The sequence below is a fragment of the Leishmania major genome, chromosome 16 (genome assembly GCF_000002725.2).
Source record: "Leishmania major strain Friedlin complete genome, chromosome 16".
Lineage (NCBI taxonomy): Eukaryota > Euglenozoa > Kinetoplastea > Trypanosomatida > Trypanosomatidae > Leishmania > Leishmania major.
This window is the reverse complement of record NC_007257.2, coordinates 238,696-252,243: the sequence shown is the minus strand read 5'-3', so window position 1 is coordinate 252,243 and position 13,548 is coordinate 238,696. Positions and strand designations below refer to the sequence as shown.

Here is a 13,548-nt window from a genome sequence, read left to right as displayed (position 1 = left end):
CGCACCCACTGGGACTGAGCTCCGATATGGCATGCGAGAGCACGTGCTGCGCCCTCTCTCATGTCCCTCACCCCTCTCTCGCTCGCTAGCCCGCCCCGGCACTGTTGCCCCTCCCGTCCCACCTCACTGCGCACAGCGCCTGAGAGAGGTATTCTTGTGTGTGCGTGCCAGATGCGTGAGCCTTAGCTCCATGCATAACCTGCTTCATCATCCATGCCCACCGCGCCTCCCCCACCCCTCCTTCCCCTCCCTTCTATGTATTCTGCTACCCTTTTCTGCGCGTGCCTGTGCGTGCATGTGCATGTGCATGTGCATGCATGTGTGTGTGTGTGCGCGCGTCTGTGTGCATGTTTCCTATCTTTTTCTTCCTGTCCTCCGTCACCATGCAGTCGCGGCAATACTGCAGGACACCACAGCCGCCACCCCAACAGCCTTGGTGCTCCTCCGCTGGCGCTGGTGTGCCAAAGCCCGACGCGTATGCTGCTTTCACATCGTCGTCATCATTGTTGCCCAGTCCTGCCCTAACACCACAGCATCTCCATCCCTATGTGAGGATGCAGCCTCTCGGCATCCCCCGCCAGGGCGGCGCGCCTGCTGCATCAGCTCTTACGCCGCCGCAGGCTGTGGCTCCGTCCCTAGCTCTGCCACAAGACACCACCGTGCTCTCTGTCCACTCGGCCGCCTCTGGCAACATCTCCCATATCGGTGTTCGCGACGTTGCTGAGCTCGTACGCCACCTTGCCGAGTCCCGCTACATGACCCGGCAACTGCAGCAGCGCGTCCATCAGATGGAGTCCTTCTCCTCCATGCAAACAGCAGCCACAGGCGACTCCGCCATGAGCGGCGTTCCCGCGCAGCAAGGGACCGCAGACGCAGTGCAGGCGACTGGAGAGCGTCTTGCCGCGAGTGGTGAGGCCGATGCCGCCGCCGCAGCTGGACCAGCGACGCCTCTTTATTACCCCAATCAAAGGATGGCGACGAGCGAGAGGCGGCAACGCGCCCCCAACGCACGAGGTGGGGGGTGGACGCGCACCGCAGCCCGCGGCTCCGCTAAGGCGGCAGAGAAGACGAGGAGAGTCTTTGCAGCCTTTCCTCGGCCTCGGTCGCGTAACCCCCTCTCTCCTCGCTCTCCACACCGCTGCTCCTCGACAACGTCGTCGGCACCCGCCACAGCATCGACCACCGCATCTGCAACCACCAGCAGCCTGCCGTCCACCAGTCCAGCCAGCTCCATCGCCGAGCTGCCAGCGCGTTGTGTGTCCCCTTCTCCGTCATCACGGTGTGCGTCGAACGGGGCCTGCTCGCCCACACCCCGGAGGCACCGGCGGCGCCGAGCATCACTAAGACCGTATGGGTCTCGACGAACGCACTCGGCACTAGAGAGGCCAAGACAGCGGCCGCATTCTTCGGCCCCCGTCATCTGTCGCGACACCGCCACAGTTGTGTCTCGTAAACCGGAGATGCAGCGCCGCAGAGGCAGTGCCGAGCGCCGCCGAACACAGAGTCGCTCACGGATGCGCCGCCATCACAGCGCGCACGGCAGCCACGATAGCACGTTGTCGGCAGAGAGAGGAGGTGGAGATGCATGTGCCGCAGCGCACGCTGCGTCTGTTTCACTGGCCCGCCACTGCCGACGCTCCTCAGCGACCGAGTCGAGGCGACATCGCCGCGTTAAAAGCACTGCCGCACGTTCCAGGCACCGCGTCTCCTTTTCCAGCTTGCCGCCTCCGCCAGCCGCGCTGCCTGCACCGGCCCAGATGCGGCGCGCATCATCGAAGAAGGTACAGGCGCTTGTGTGGCAGAGTCGCTACTACGATTTACTGGCTCGGTACACGGACGAGACGACGCGGCGGGATGCCGATCTGGCCGATATCTACGAGATGATCGAGCACATTAGCTGGGAGCAAGACCGTTCTCGGTATTCCCATCGTCAGCGGCACCACGCGCAAACCGTGGAGGGTGAGACGGATGGCGGAGAGCGTCAGCTTTCACGAGTTGATGCAACACCGCGTGGCAGCGCGCGAGGTATCGCTGATGCACCTCATGCCGCAATCGACGGACACGCTGTAGCGACACCACAGGCGGTCGCTCATACACCCAACAACGGCACCATGCGCACCAAGGCCGATGACGGCGGCCGCGGCGGTAATGCCACCGTGAGTGATGCGGTGACCCCTGTACACGACTCTCTGGAGCGCATCGAAGCGCTGCGTCGTGAGGCGGATGTGTGGCGACAAGGTTGTCTTGCCCTCCTCCAACAGCAGCAGACGCTACAACAGCCACAGCAGCAGCTAGGAGGAGAGTTGACGTGGGTCAGCGGCACGTCCGTCGCGCCACTGCCACCGCGGCCTTCGTCGGTGGCGGCAGGGCGGTCACCGCTGACACTCGGCACTGGGCCCACCTCACGTCAGGTAGAGCTGCTGATGAGCACGCATGCGCCCACCATGGCGGACGAAGGAGCAGGTGTCACACCTGGGAGTGGGGACGGTGGGTGTGAAGGGGATGTCTGCACTGCAGCGGTGCATCTCGCCGAGAATGCCGTGCACAGCAAGGCGTCACCGTCAGCGCTGCCGAGCCACCCCACAGCAGCGGCGCCTATGGCTGCGCAGACACCGCAGTGCACATCACCAAGTGCCACCCCAGCAGCAGCGGCAGGAGATGCATCTTCACCAGGTCTCCAGCTGTACCATCCGTACGCCCCACCACGCTTGGCTATCAGCTCACACGTCTCCTCGGTAGGGGCGGCGAACTTCGACTCACGGTTTCCGACGCCACCGCTGCCGTCGCCGCCAACGGGCTTTCCCAGCCCTATGGCTTCTCCCTTGCACACCGCGCCAGCGAAGCCACCTCTATTTGTGGGTGTGCCCGGGTATCAGCCGCTGCGCACACGCCACGAGTCGCGCGCCGCCTGGCCGAGCCAGGCTTTTCCAGCCTCACTCCCGGCAGGTAAAGCACCGCCATACGGCACCAGCGCTGGCTACACTTTTCCTGCCGCCACCTCAGCCCTCCATGGTGCGCCATCCTTCGACGCGATTGAAGCATGCGCGTGGGGAGGCGTGACGAGAGGTGGGGCGCCGCAGGGCCGCGGATATGCAGCCAGCAGCACGTCCCCGTGGTCGATCGATGCAACTCTTGAGCACCAGTGTCACAGCAACGTGCCAGCTTCCTCGCCCACCGCCGTGCCCGAGGCGCTCACACCGTACCCACACGCTTCCTCCCTCCTCCACGTGCCGCCTCCTTCTTTGTCCATGACCGCAGATCTTGTGTGCGCGCGTGAGCAACTGGAGCGCGACATTCGCCGACATGACCAGCTGCTGGCTGCGATTGGGAAGCTGCAGAAGACGGCAGCCGAGCACGCCACGAGACGCGCGCTCTAAAGGCGCCTCAAGACGGAGGGGGCAGGCAATGCGGTTAGGGCGGGCGAGAGGCGCGTGCGGAGCGTCCGACTCCTTTTTCGACTCCTGATCGTGCCCCCCTCCCCCCCCCCCCCGTCCTCTCCTCTTCTCCGGTGAAGTGGTGAAGGCTGCAGCGCGATCAACGCCACATGCATCGTTCGCACGGGTATCCTCTCTCTGCGCGCACGCTGCCGCGGCGGGGCGGGGTGTCTTTCCCTTCTCCCTTTTTTACCGTCCACCACACCGGCGTGCGTCTCTCTCGCTCTCTCTTTATGCGAGAGCACATGCCCATCACGGACGCTAAGGGAAGTGAAATCGTGAGTGGTGGTGATGGGGGATGAAGAGGCGACAGCTGCCGTTGATCACGGCACATAGAATGCTCTCTCTCCACTGCGGTGAATGACGACCCCTGGGGTGCAATGGGCGGCCTGCTCAAGGCAGCGCACGCTCTACGGCTACGTCGACCACGAGCCAAGGAAAGAAAAACTGAGGATCACGGAACACGCACCCCCTGCTGGTGCCCACTGCCACCTCCATCACATGACGCACTCTCGCTCTCCAGCTCTGCTGACCCGTTGCGCTGCGGAGGGAGTGCTAGGCGCCAAGGAGCGTGGGTGGGGTATTGCTCACCTGCCGACCCGCCCGCCCACCCACGGTCTCCTCGCATCTGCTCATGTTCTGTGCACTGCGACACAGAGAGGGACGCGCGCTCGCTCATCCCTGTGCACAGAAGAGGTCCGCGTCTGTCTCTGAGTAAGGGGGCTCGTGCCATGCACTTCATCTCTCTCACATCCCCTCCGCACTTGCCGCCCCACCGCGCTCTCATCGCCGTCGTTGTGGGCTTATCGGCGTGTCCATGCGATCGCGTTTTGTGCCGTGCTCGCGTGCCGCGCGTATCCGCCGCGGGCGCGGGCGAATCCACTCATTCGCCAACACGAACACACGTGTGTGTGGTCATGCGCTGCTCTGGTGTGCGTTCCAGAGCTTCACCCCGTGCGGACGCCGGCGATGTGAGAATAGCAGAGAACACACACACACACCCACGCAATACCATACAGGCAAGCAAAGGCCAGTGACCGTTTAGTAAGCGAGTCGCCTCATCCAACGCTCACGGAACACACGCGTCCACCAGCGTGCGCATCCGCCTCTCTCACTCACTCTCTGCTTGTGTGCGCGTGTACGCACTTTGCGTCCGTGACTGCGAGACACGTGCGCTCCGAGCCGCCGGTCTCTACGCGCCATCACAGGCACCTCAGGTGCCCTCGTACCCACCTGCGCATCAACTCTCGCACCGCATCCACCATAGATAGTTTACATTCTCTTCAGTTGAGGTTAAATCGGCACAAGGCACGTACGCAGACGTGTATGTGTATACGCACACCCCCTCTCCTCCCCAACCATCTCGTGTCCTTCCTCCTTCCGTTGCTTCTCTCTGCCGCTTTACAACAGCAGGGAAAGGGGTGTCGGCCGAGCAATGGAGGGACTTAAGAGGCAGGTTGAGCTGCTCTACGCAGCGCTACAGCCACTGGATGTGGATCACAGCTGCCATCGTCATGGACAGCCAACAACCCTTCCCGACGAGGTGGTGTCGGCACTGCAGGTTGCGCTTGCCCGCGCAACGGCCCTGGCTCACTGGGCCACCGCTGTGCAACGAGAGCAGCTGCTGCAGCAACGTCCGAGTGGCGGCAGTGGCGCACCAAGTCTGCATTGTGGTGCCGCAGCTCAACAGCAGACGCTTGGCAGTGTCGCTGAACTTTTCAAGGTGTCTGTCGCTGACATCCGCCACTGGAACCCGCAGCTGCCGTCCGAGCTTCGCGAGGAGGACGTGCTGCCGCCCGATACATACCTCAAGGTGCGACCTGCGGCGTCCTCGGTCTCGTCGCTGCGACCGTCTTCGGTGTCGACGCTGGCGTCGCGCTTAAGGCTAGTTGCCGACTCTACAGGGTCTTCGGGAGTCGCGGTGAGCGGCCATACCTCGGCGAAGACGCAGGGGACCGACGCAGGGTATGGCCACGGCGTCGCGGCTCGCCGGCATAACTCCGCAGCCAGTAGCACTCGGAGTAGTTGCTCGAGCAGGGCTACTGGTGGTGCAGGCGCCTCCATCGCTGGAGTCGGCAGCGGCGTCTTTCCGTGTGGCAGCGAAGGCGGCGCGAGCCAAGGGCGATACAGCGCCTGGACTGCGGACAGCGGACGTGGCTCGAGCCGGTCTCCTCAAGTTCCGGAGCTGTCGATGCCAAACAGTTGCGTCAACGCCGCTCCGCCCTCCTGCGCCCCGGAACCAGTCATGATGTCGGTGTGCAGCAACCCGTGCTCCCCCCCAGACAGGTACTATCTGATCGACTTGAAGGAGGACGTGATGGGGTCGTCGCCAAGTCCAGAGAGCGATGCGCGTGCGAACGGCAAGCCCTGCTGCAGCCGCAGCATCCCCAAAGACTCTCTTCCGTCACCGCCTGTGCTTTCCCTAGCGTCATCCCCGCCCTTCCCGGGTGCGGCCACCTCACCAGCAGTAGCGGCCGCGGAGGCGACGCCGTGGCACGACAGCTTTCCTCGGCAAGCGTTCATTGACGGTGGCAGCTCCGTCACCAGTGCACAAGAGCTCCGCACGCGTGGCCACTCCCGTTCCCCCCCCTGCAGCCCAACCGGGGGGGTGCCGGCGGGCTCTGTCGTCACGTCGAAAGGGCGCCGCTCTGACATTGGTCCAATGGCGTCGCCTGGCGCGAGCCCCACAGCTTCCCGGATTCGACCGCCCTCGTCCCTGGCAGATGGCGGGGGTGATGGGAGGCAGCCGAGAAACCGCACTGCCGGGTCTGCTGCAGCAGCGCCTGCGGTGCCGCCTCGGGTGGCGAAGGGAGGAGCACGGGCGTTGGCGCCGCGGTCGCCGACGCGGGAGGCAAGCGTGTCGCTCTCTGCCGTCTCGCCGCCCTCTTCGCTCGGGGCGGATGGACGAAGCAACAGCGCCCACAGCCGCATGCGCGCCGGCGGCGCGGAGGGGGAGGGAGAGCTGTTTGGCGCAGAGGCGCCCCGGCACCAGTGGCTCTCACCAATGCAGCATAGCCAGCGTGCCTTGGGGTTGTCACCGTCCCTCGCTGCCCCGTCCGAAACCTCGTCGTGCTCGTCGATGGCGAAGAAACAGCGTCCACCGTCAACCGCCACAGCATCGAAGACCGCGGTGAACAGTGGTGACATCCACAGTCCGAGTGACTTCCTGACCCCCATTCAGCCGCGAGGCCGTCATGGTCCGCAGCGCACGGCTGGCAAAGCCTTTTCGAGCACCGGCCGCTCCGACATGGAGGGCAGTCCTGTCAGCGCCTCGTGCTCCTCCCCTGGAGGCCACTCGGGAATCGAGGCTGAGGCGACTGAGTCACCAAGGAGCGACGCGGAGGACTCCATGGAGGACGAGGAGGAGAGGACCCCCTCTATGCGGCCTCCGGCCATGCTAGGACGTCACGTCAGCAGTCCCCCACCGAACCTCAGCCGCCCCCAGCAGAGCGCCTGCACCGGGGCTCGCCTCTCCACCGCTCCGCCTCGCCTCTTCACGGCACCGCCTCGCCGCGCAGTCGAGTCCCCACAACAGCTGCGGCAAAAGCCAGGAGTTGAGATGGAAACATCGCCGTTCCCGCCGTCGCTGGCTGCTCCATCTCCTCTGGAGCCGTCACAGCAACGGCTGCAGGAGTGGAGTGAGTTGGACGACCCCCTCGAGGGGCCGCAGCTGGCGGGCGGGGAGGACTACGACACGCTCGAGGGCATCGCCGCAGCGTACAACCTAACGGTCTCCACTATCATCGAGTGGAACCCGTATCTGAAGAAGTACGGGTCAAGTGAGCCACTCCCACCAGACCTGCCCATTGCCCTGCCCATGTCGAGCGAGGACGAGGAGGATGGCGAGGAGACGAACGGCCTCGTGCGCGAGGCGGACTCTGAGCTGCTGCGGAAGCCGCAACCCAGGCATGGGAATCACACGCCGGGCGGGTACTCCCCCTCCGGTGCTTTAGACAACTCGCCAACACCGTTGCGACCGCTGTAAGAGGCCGTGCGAACACGGCGCTTGTGCCCCTTCGGTCCCTGCTCCTTCACATCTCGGCTGTGGATCGTAGCGGCGCTGTCGACGGCAGCCCCGTCGGCGGTGGTCGGTGATGGCGCTGTTTGGCTTGCATGCTTTTCTTCATAAAGGAACGAGTGATACTGCGGGAGGGTGATGCATGGTCATTGCCGTCGTAAGAAATCTGAGGGGGGGAGGGAGAGGGGTGAAGAGGGGGGATTCAGGTGTGTGCGCGTGTGCGTGTGCCCTGTCGGGAAGGAGGAGGGCGTGAGTGGGACGAGATTGGGAGACGGTGCCGCCGAGCGACGGACGGGGGAAGGGAGACAAGAACGAACATACCCTACCTGCCTCCCTCAGCGTTCGTCTCTTGCTCCCCCCCTCTCTCTCTCTCTCTCTCTCTCTGTTGCTGGGGGCCGCTGCTGCTGCTTGCGGATGCGCCCCGCGATGCTTTTCTCGCTCCTCCTCCTCCGCGGATTGGGAACGTGTGCAGGGCTTGTTTGTGTCTGCCTCACCGTGGCGGCCTTCTCTCTCTCTCTCTCTCTCTCATCGCTCCTTCCTCTTTTCGCTTCGTCTCTCTCGTCTTGCGTGTGTCGCACGCGTCATCGCAGGAAAGGGACTCGCGGATCGCCGGTGTGATCGCCTCCCGCTTACCCTCCTGCATCACACGCACATCACCGCCGCCACACGCGCGCTCACCCAGGTCCTTATCAGAGGGGCCACCGCCTCATCCCTTCCCTCTCTCTGCCCCTCCCTGTGTATCCCTCTTCCTCACTGGCACAGAGACGGCACGACGCCACCTTCACCATGTCCCTCGCACTCCTCCCCATGGTCCTGCGCAAGGACGACTCGCTCGTCCTTGCTGTGTACAACGAGCAGGCGGCGAGTCTTACGGAGCTCAACGGCGAGGCGAATCGCTACACCGGCGACTACCGTGAGTGTGAGGTTGCCTTCAACCCGGCGCGGCCGACCTGCTTCGCCCACGCGACAACCACCACGCTGACGTACACGGAGGTGATCGAGAACACCGCCGCGGCCGAGGACGACCCGTGCCGGTTCAGCTTTCAGACGCTCTTCGCTGTCCCCATGCCCCACGTCGCAGTGAGCCTGGCCTTCTCGCCGAAGGGCACGTACCTCGTAACGTACGCGATGATGGATCAGAAGCGTACCCCCGACGGCAACCTGAGCGTCTTTGAGACCGCCAAAGGCAGGCTGCTTCGTCGCGGCATGCAGGCCCGCTGGCCGGCCATGATCTGGACGGCAGACGAGGCATACGTGGTACGGCCGGTGCAGGGCTGGATGCATGCCATGAACGGCGACCTCGCCTCCACGGCGTCGTCCTCGGTGCTGTTGGAAGGCACCAACGAGGAGAACAGCGAGCAGCAGTCGGATGCCGATCATGACGGTACAGCTGCCGTTAACGGGACACTGAGCAAGGTGGACCTGATGCTGGCACAGGACAAGGAGATCGAGTACGCGACGGCGCCAGCTGAGGGCCGCCCGATGCTTGGACTCTTCAAGCCGTTCTACAAGCAGCGCCAGGCCACGTTCTCTGTCTATCGCCTTCCGCAGCTTCGTGAAGGTCCGCTGTACCAGGTGAACTTCGGCCGTGCCGAGGCAGCCAGCCTCTTCTGGAGCCCGTCCGGCAACTACGTGGCGCTCCTCGTGAAGTCCGAGCGGGACCCGAGCGGGAAGAGCTACTATGGCACCGTGCAGCTGCACATCATCGACGTCATGAGCCGCAGCATCACGGACGTCAAGCTGAAGGGTGAGGGTGAGACAGTGCACGACTGCCAGTGGTCGCCCACGTTGGATGAACTGCTGGTCATTCACGGCAAGATGCCACGGAACAAGTGCACGCTGTTTACCAAGAACGGTGTGGCGCAGATGACTTTCGGAGAGGCGCCGCGTAACATGGTCGCGTGGGCCCCCAACGGTGCTCAGTTCGTCCTTGGCGGTAGCGGCAACCTCGCTGGTGACTACCAGTTCTACGCCCGTCCTCAGATGGCGCAGGTGGCAGCCGCCGGTGCTGGCTCCAACGCCACCGTTCCTGTAGAGTCGTCGGCAGCTTGCACTGGTGAGTTCAACGAGAAGTGTAGCTTTCAGAACTGGGCCCCCGACAGCTACAACTTCCTCTGCTCCACCGTCTTCACGCGGCTACGGATGGACAACAAGATCGTCGTGACGAAGCTGAATGGGGCGCGGGTGCTGACGTGTAAATATCCGGTGCTGTACGGGGCGCACTGGGTGGCGATGCACGCTCCCAACGAGTACCCGGTTCGCGCAGCCTCGCCGCGCGCTGCAGGGGAGGAGAAGCCGAAGCCGCAGGCGTACCGACCACCAGGAGGCACATCTCGTGCGGCAGCGTTGCTCCGTCGCGATCCGGAGGCTACTCAGAAGGCGAAGCCCGCCGGCCCTGTTGGGGCAACGGTCGTGACGCAGAAGAAGAAGCGACGGCACTAAGCAAAACTGACGTAAGCCGTGTGTGCGACACCGCCGGTGGTGCTTGCACCGTGTAAAGCAAATCAACGCATGCGCAGGGTGCGTCTACCCCTGAGCAAGCGACATTGCAGCGTAAAGGATCGGCGCGCAGGTGACTGCCCCCCCCCCCCCCTGCTCCTCTCTTTGCTCGCTGACACGACGGGGGCGGAAAGGGGGTGGAGGGGGACAGGCGTGCACTGCTGCGCTTCGGCCGTGCCTCCTGTCTTTCACTGAGCGGCCTTGTCTCACGTCGTCCTTCTGCCTCTCTCGTCCGCCTCTCCATCTTTCGATGCCTCCGGCTCAGAGGCGGGGCGAGCTGCGAGAGGGGAGAGGGGTGGTGGTGGTGGTGGTGGGGAAGCGGAGCAATGCGAGGAACAACGCGCGAGTGACGCCAACCATGGCCGCAATCCTACGTAAGATAGCGAAGGAAACATATAGAGGATGGCAGCGGAGACTGATGGGGGGGTGAGGGGAGGGAGAGACAGCCCCTGAGAGATGGTGCGCCTCTCTGCTACCTCGGCGGCCCGCTGACACACTCCCTTGTGGCTCTCGCGTACACGTTTTGTTGGTGTGTGTGTGTGTGTGTGTGTGTGTGGTGTGATGCGGCGTCGTTCACACATCCACGAGCACACCACATCGCCTTCCTCTTATCGTTCCCATCCCCGACTCACTCACAGTTGCTCGCCGCGACGTAGCATGTACGCGGTGTGCACTTGATATTGCTTTATACTCTTGACACGCCTCTGTCTCTCTCTCTCCTGCACCACACATCTACACCCCTTTCTCCCTCTCCTTCCCTGATGAGTGGTCTGCGCTGTTCTCTGCCTTGTCTCTAACCCTTAGCTCGTACAGCTCACTCATTGCGCAGTGGAGAGTGTCGAGTTGTACACCTGCAGAGTTGCCTCTCTCGTCTTGCACGCACATACAAGCTGTTGCGTACGGCTAGCGCATCCTTCGACTTATCGTCCTCTTCCCCTTCCTCTCCATCGCAAACAACTCTTCCCCATGGCCTCGAAGCGATGCCGGCAGTGCAGCGGCGACTCTGCGTCCTCATCGACCTCGTCGTTGTCACCATCCGAGCTGCCGCCCTCGAAGAAGGCGGCTGGCGGTCAGCGAGTCACGGCGGAAGTTGAAGTGGCGCCCATCACAACGGACGCTACGTCTGCCACTGTCACGGCTGCAGGCGGCGCGAAGAAAAAGGCGACGACGGGGAGCCCCGCACGTCGCACGAGCAGCGCGGCAAAGATCACGAACGGTGACGCCGGTGAGCTGATCCGCACCGCGGAGGCCCTCGCCGCTCTCAACGCGAAGAAGTCCGAGAAGGAGATTTGGTCTGACGTGGTGCCGTTCGTGCGCAGGACCACGGACAGCGACTTCGACCCGTCGCGCATGTACAAGTTCATTACGTGGAACGTAGCCGGCCTACGCGGGCTGCTGAAGAAGAACGCCTCGGCGCTGAGAGCGTTCATGGAGGCCGAGAAGCCGGATGTTCTGTGCCTGCAGGAGACCAAGCTGAACGTCGACGAGGCCGATGCCAATGCGACCCTCGGCGTGGTGGACGGCTACTCCTTTGTGGACCACCCGTGCGCCTTCAAGCGGGGCTACTCGGGCACCCGCACCTACATGAAGAACAGCACCACTGTGAAAGGGCTGCACGCACGGTGCACTCGTGGCTTTGCATTGCCGTCCGAACCACAGGCAGACGCGGCCGCCGGCTCACGGGTGCTGGTAGAAGGCGCTGGCGACGAGGAGGGCCGCGTGTTGACTACATTCCTCTCTCCGGATCCGGACTCTGCATCGTCGTCGTCGCGCATCGCCCTCGTGAACACCTACGTGGCGAACAGCGGCATGGGACTGACGCGGCTGCCTTACCGCGTCCAATCCTTTGATCCCAGCATGAGGGAGTACCTTCACCGGCTGGACACCTGGGCCACAGAAAATGCCGCCGTCCCGTCGGCGGCGGCGATGGGCAGCGGCAGCAGCCCGCACGGCTTTATCTGGGCTGGCGACCTCAACGTGGCGGAGCGGGACTACGACCGTTACTACGCCGGTACGTTCAAGTCAATGCAGGAGTGCAGCGGCTTTGCACCTGAGGAGCGGATGTCTTTTCGCGAGACGATGCAGCGGACGAATTCGGTGGACATCTTTCGCCAGCTCTACCCCCAGGCAGGCCCGGTCTACTCCTTCTGGTCTCAGCGTATCAACGGTCGCCCGAGAAACTTGGGGTGGCGCTTGGACTACTTCGTTGTTTCCTCGCGACTTGCATCGTACGTCGTGGACTGCTTCCCGATGCCGACGGTGATGGGCAGCGATCACTGTCCGTTCCAGATGTGGATGCGACACCCATGACCGCAGGCGCTGCGTCGGCCCACGGCAGAGGCGGCAGCGATCAAGAGAGCGGGCGCGCGGTCGTTGCGCCGGTGACGCGAGCGCACATATGCGTGCATGTTCTATTCACCTCGCATGCGCTCGCAGCGGGCGGCGAAGCGGAGACACGGAAACGGAGGCTCACAGAATGGAGAGAGAGACGGGAGAGCCCTCTTGGAAAATGGTTGTGGCGGTGCGGTGGGCGGCATCACTGTGTGCGCTTGCCGGACTTCCGCTTGTGTACATGTGAGCGCGCGCGGCGCGGCGTGGAGAGACAGAAGAGGGGAAGAGGATGCGGGAGGTGACACCTCTCACCTTCCGCCTCGCTCAACACCTCCTTCCGGGCCAACCCCCGCTCCACACGCACCCTCGCGTGTGTCTCTCTTCCTGGTGGTGATGGACTGCCGTGATCTCCCCCGCCCTTGCCCCGTTCCCTGGCCACAGGCAGGGCCTGTGTGCTGCATGCGTGCAGATGCGCCCATTTTCTCTTCTTCACGTCGTGGGCTGCGCGCCTCTGCATGTCTGCAGTAGAAAGGGGAGGGGGAGAGAGAAGGTTTAGAGGCAGACGCAGGCAGGGGGGATGCTCGCACCTTATCGCCTATATCATAGACATGCATAGATGAGACGTTGGTGAGGGGGGGGGCTCATTGCATACGCCTGCTGGCACGAGAGGTGTGATGCAGCGTTAGTGGGAAGGTAGCGCCGAGGGGGACGGGTGTGGCGTGAGAGGGGGGAGGTGCGTCTCAGCCCCCATCCGCATACCCCCTCCCCTTTCTTCTCTCTCCACTGAAAGACCACGCGAACGCAGGACCCATGTGGCATCTCTCTTGTTGCTGCGGGGACCTTCTCGTCCCTCTTTTCCTCTGCTCCTCATCCCCCTGCCGCGACGCCATCGCCTCTGCGCGATGGTGAGGCTTTATCTGAAGCATGTGAGCGCAAGGCACAACACCGTGTGTCTGGTATACATATATATATATATATGTAATGCACATTGAAAACAACGCACGGCTACACCTCCGCACGTGCGCACCCCGGCAGCGCTCTCCATTCTCCACTGCTCCCACGCACAGCGGGCGCGCACGCCCTCCCTTCCTTCTTTCCTTCCTCCGTCTTGCGCGTGTGTGACGAGGGGCACTGACGTGGTTGCATAGCCACACAGACACACAAGCACACAAACAATGTAAGCGGGCAGAGGTCTGCTAGCGGACGTGCTGGCAGCGCTCCTTGGCGCGGTACAGACGACGCTCCTTTCCTCTTGTCCTCTTCCCT

At 63.5% G+C, this 13,548-nt stretch overlaps 4 protein-coding genes across 4 annotated transcripts; all 4 read left to right on the top strand.

Moving 5' to 3' along the window:
* Positions 1-347: 347 nt before the first annotated feature.
* On the top strand, positions 348-3,377 carry LMJF_16_0710 (conserved hypothetical protein; the record flags this gene model as incomplete). Its single annotated transcript, XM_001682098.1, has 1 exon — positions 348-3,377. The coding sequence occupies one exon, from the start codon at positions 348-350 to the stop codon at positions 3,375-3,377; it is 3,030 nt and encodes a 1,009-aa protein (XP_001682150.1).
* A 1,492-nt stretch (positions 3,378-4,869) lies between these two features.
* On the top strand, positions 4,870-7,419 carry LMJF_16_0700 (conserved hypothetical protein; the record flags this gene model as incomplete). Its single annotated transcript, XM_001682097.1, has 1 exon — positions 4,870-7,419. One exon carries the CDS (start codon positions 4,870-4,872, stop codon positions 7,417-7,419), a length of 2,550 nt encoding a protein of 849 aa, XP_001682149.1.
* Positions 7,420-8,238: 819 nt separating this feature from the next.
* Positions 8,239-9,894, top strand: LMJF_16_0690 (conserved hypothetical protein; the record flags this gene model as incomplete). Its single annotated transcript, XM_001682096.1, has 1 exon — positions 8,239-9,894. The coding sequence occupies one exon, from the start codon at positions 8,239-8,241 to the stop codon at positions 9,892-9,894; it is 1,656 nt and encodes a 551-aa protein (XP_001682148.1).
* Positions 9,895-10,917: 1,023 nt separating this feature from the next.
* Positions 10,918-12,261, top strand: LMJF_16_0680 (apurinic/apyrimidinic endonuclease-redox protein; the record flags this gene model as incomplete). Its single annotated transcript, XM_001682095.1, has 1 exon — positions 10,918-12,261. One exon carries the CDS (start codon positions 10,918-10,920, stop codon positions 12,259-12,261), a length of 1,344 nt encoding a protein of 447 aa, XP_001682147.1.
* Positions 12,262-13,548: the final 1,287 nt, after the last annotated feature.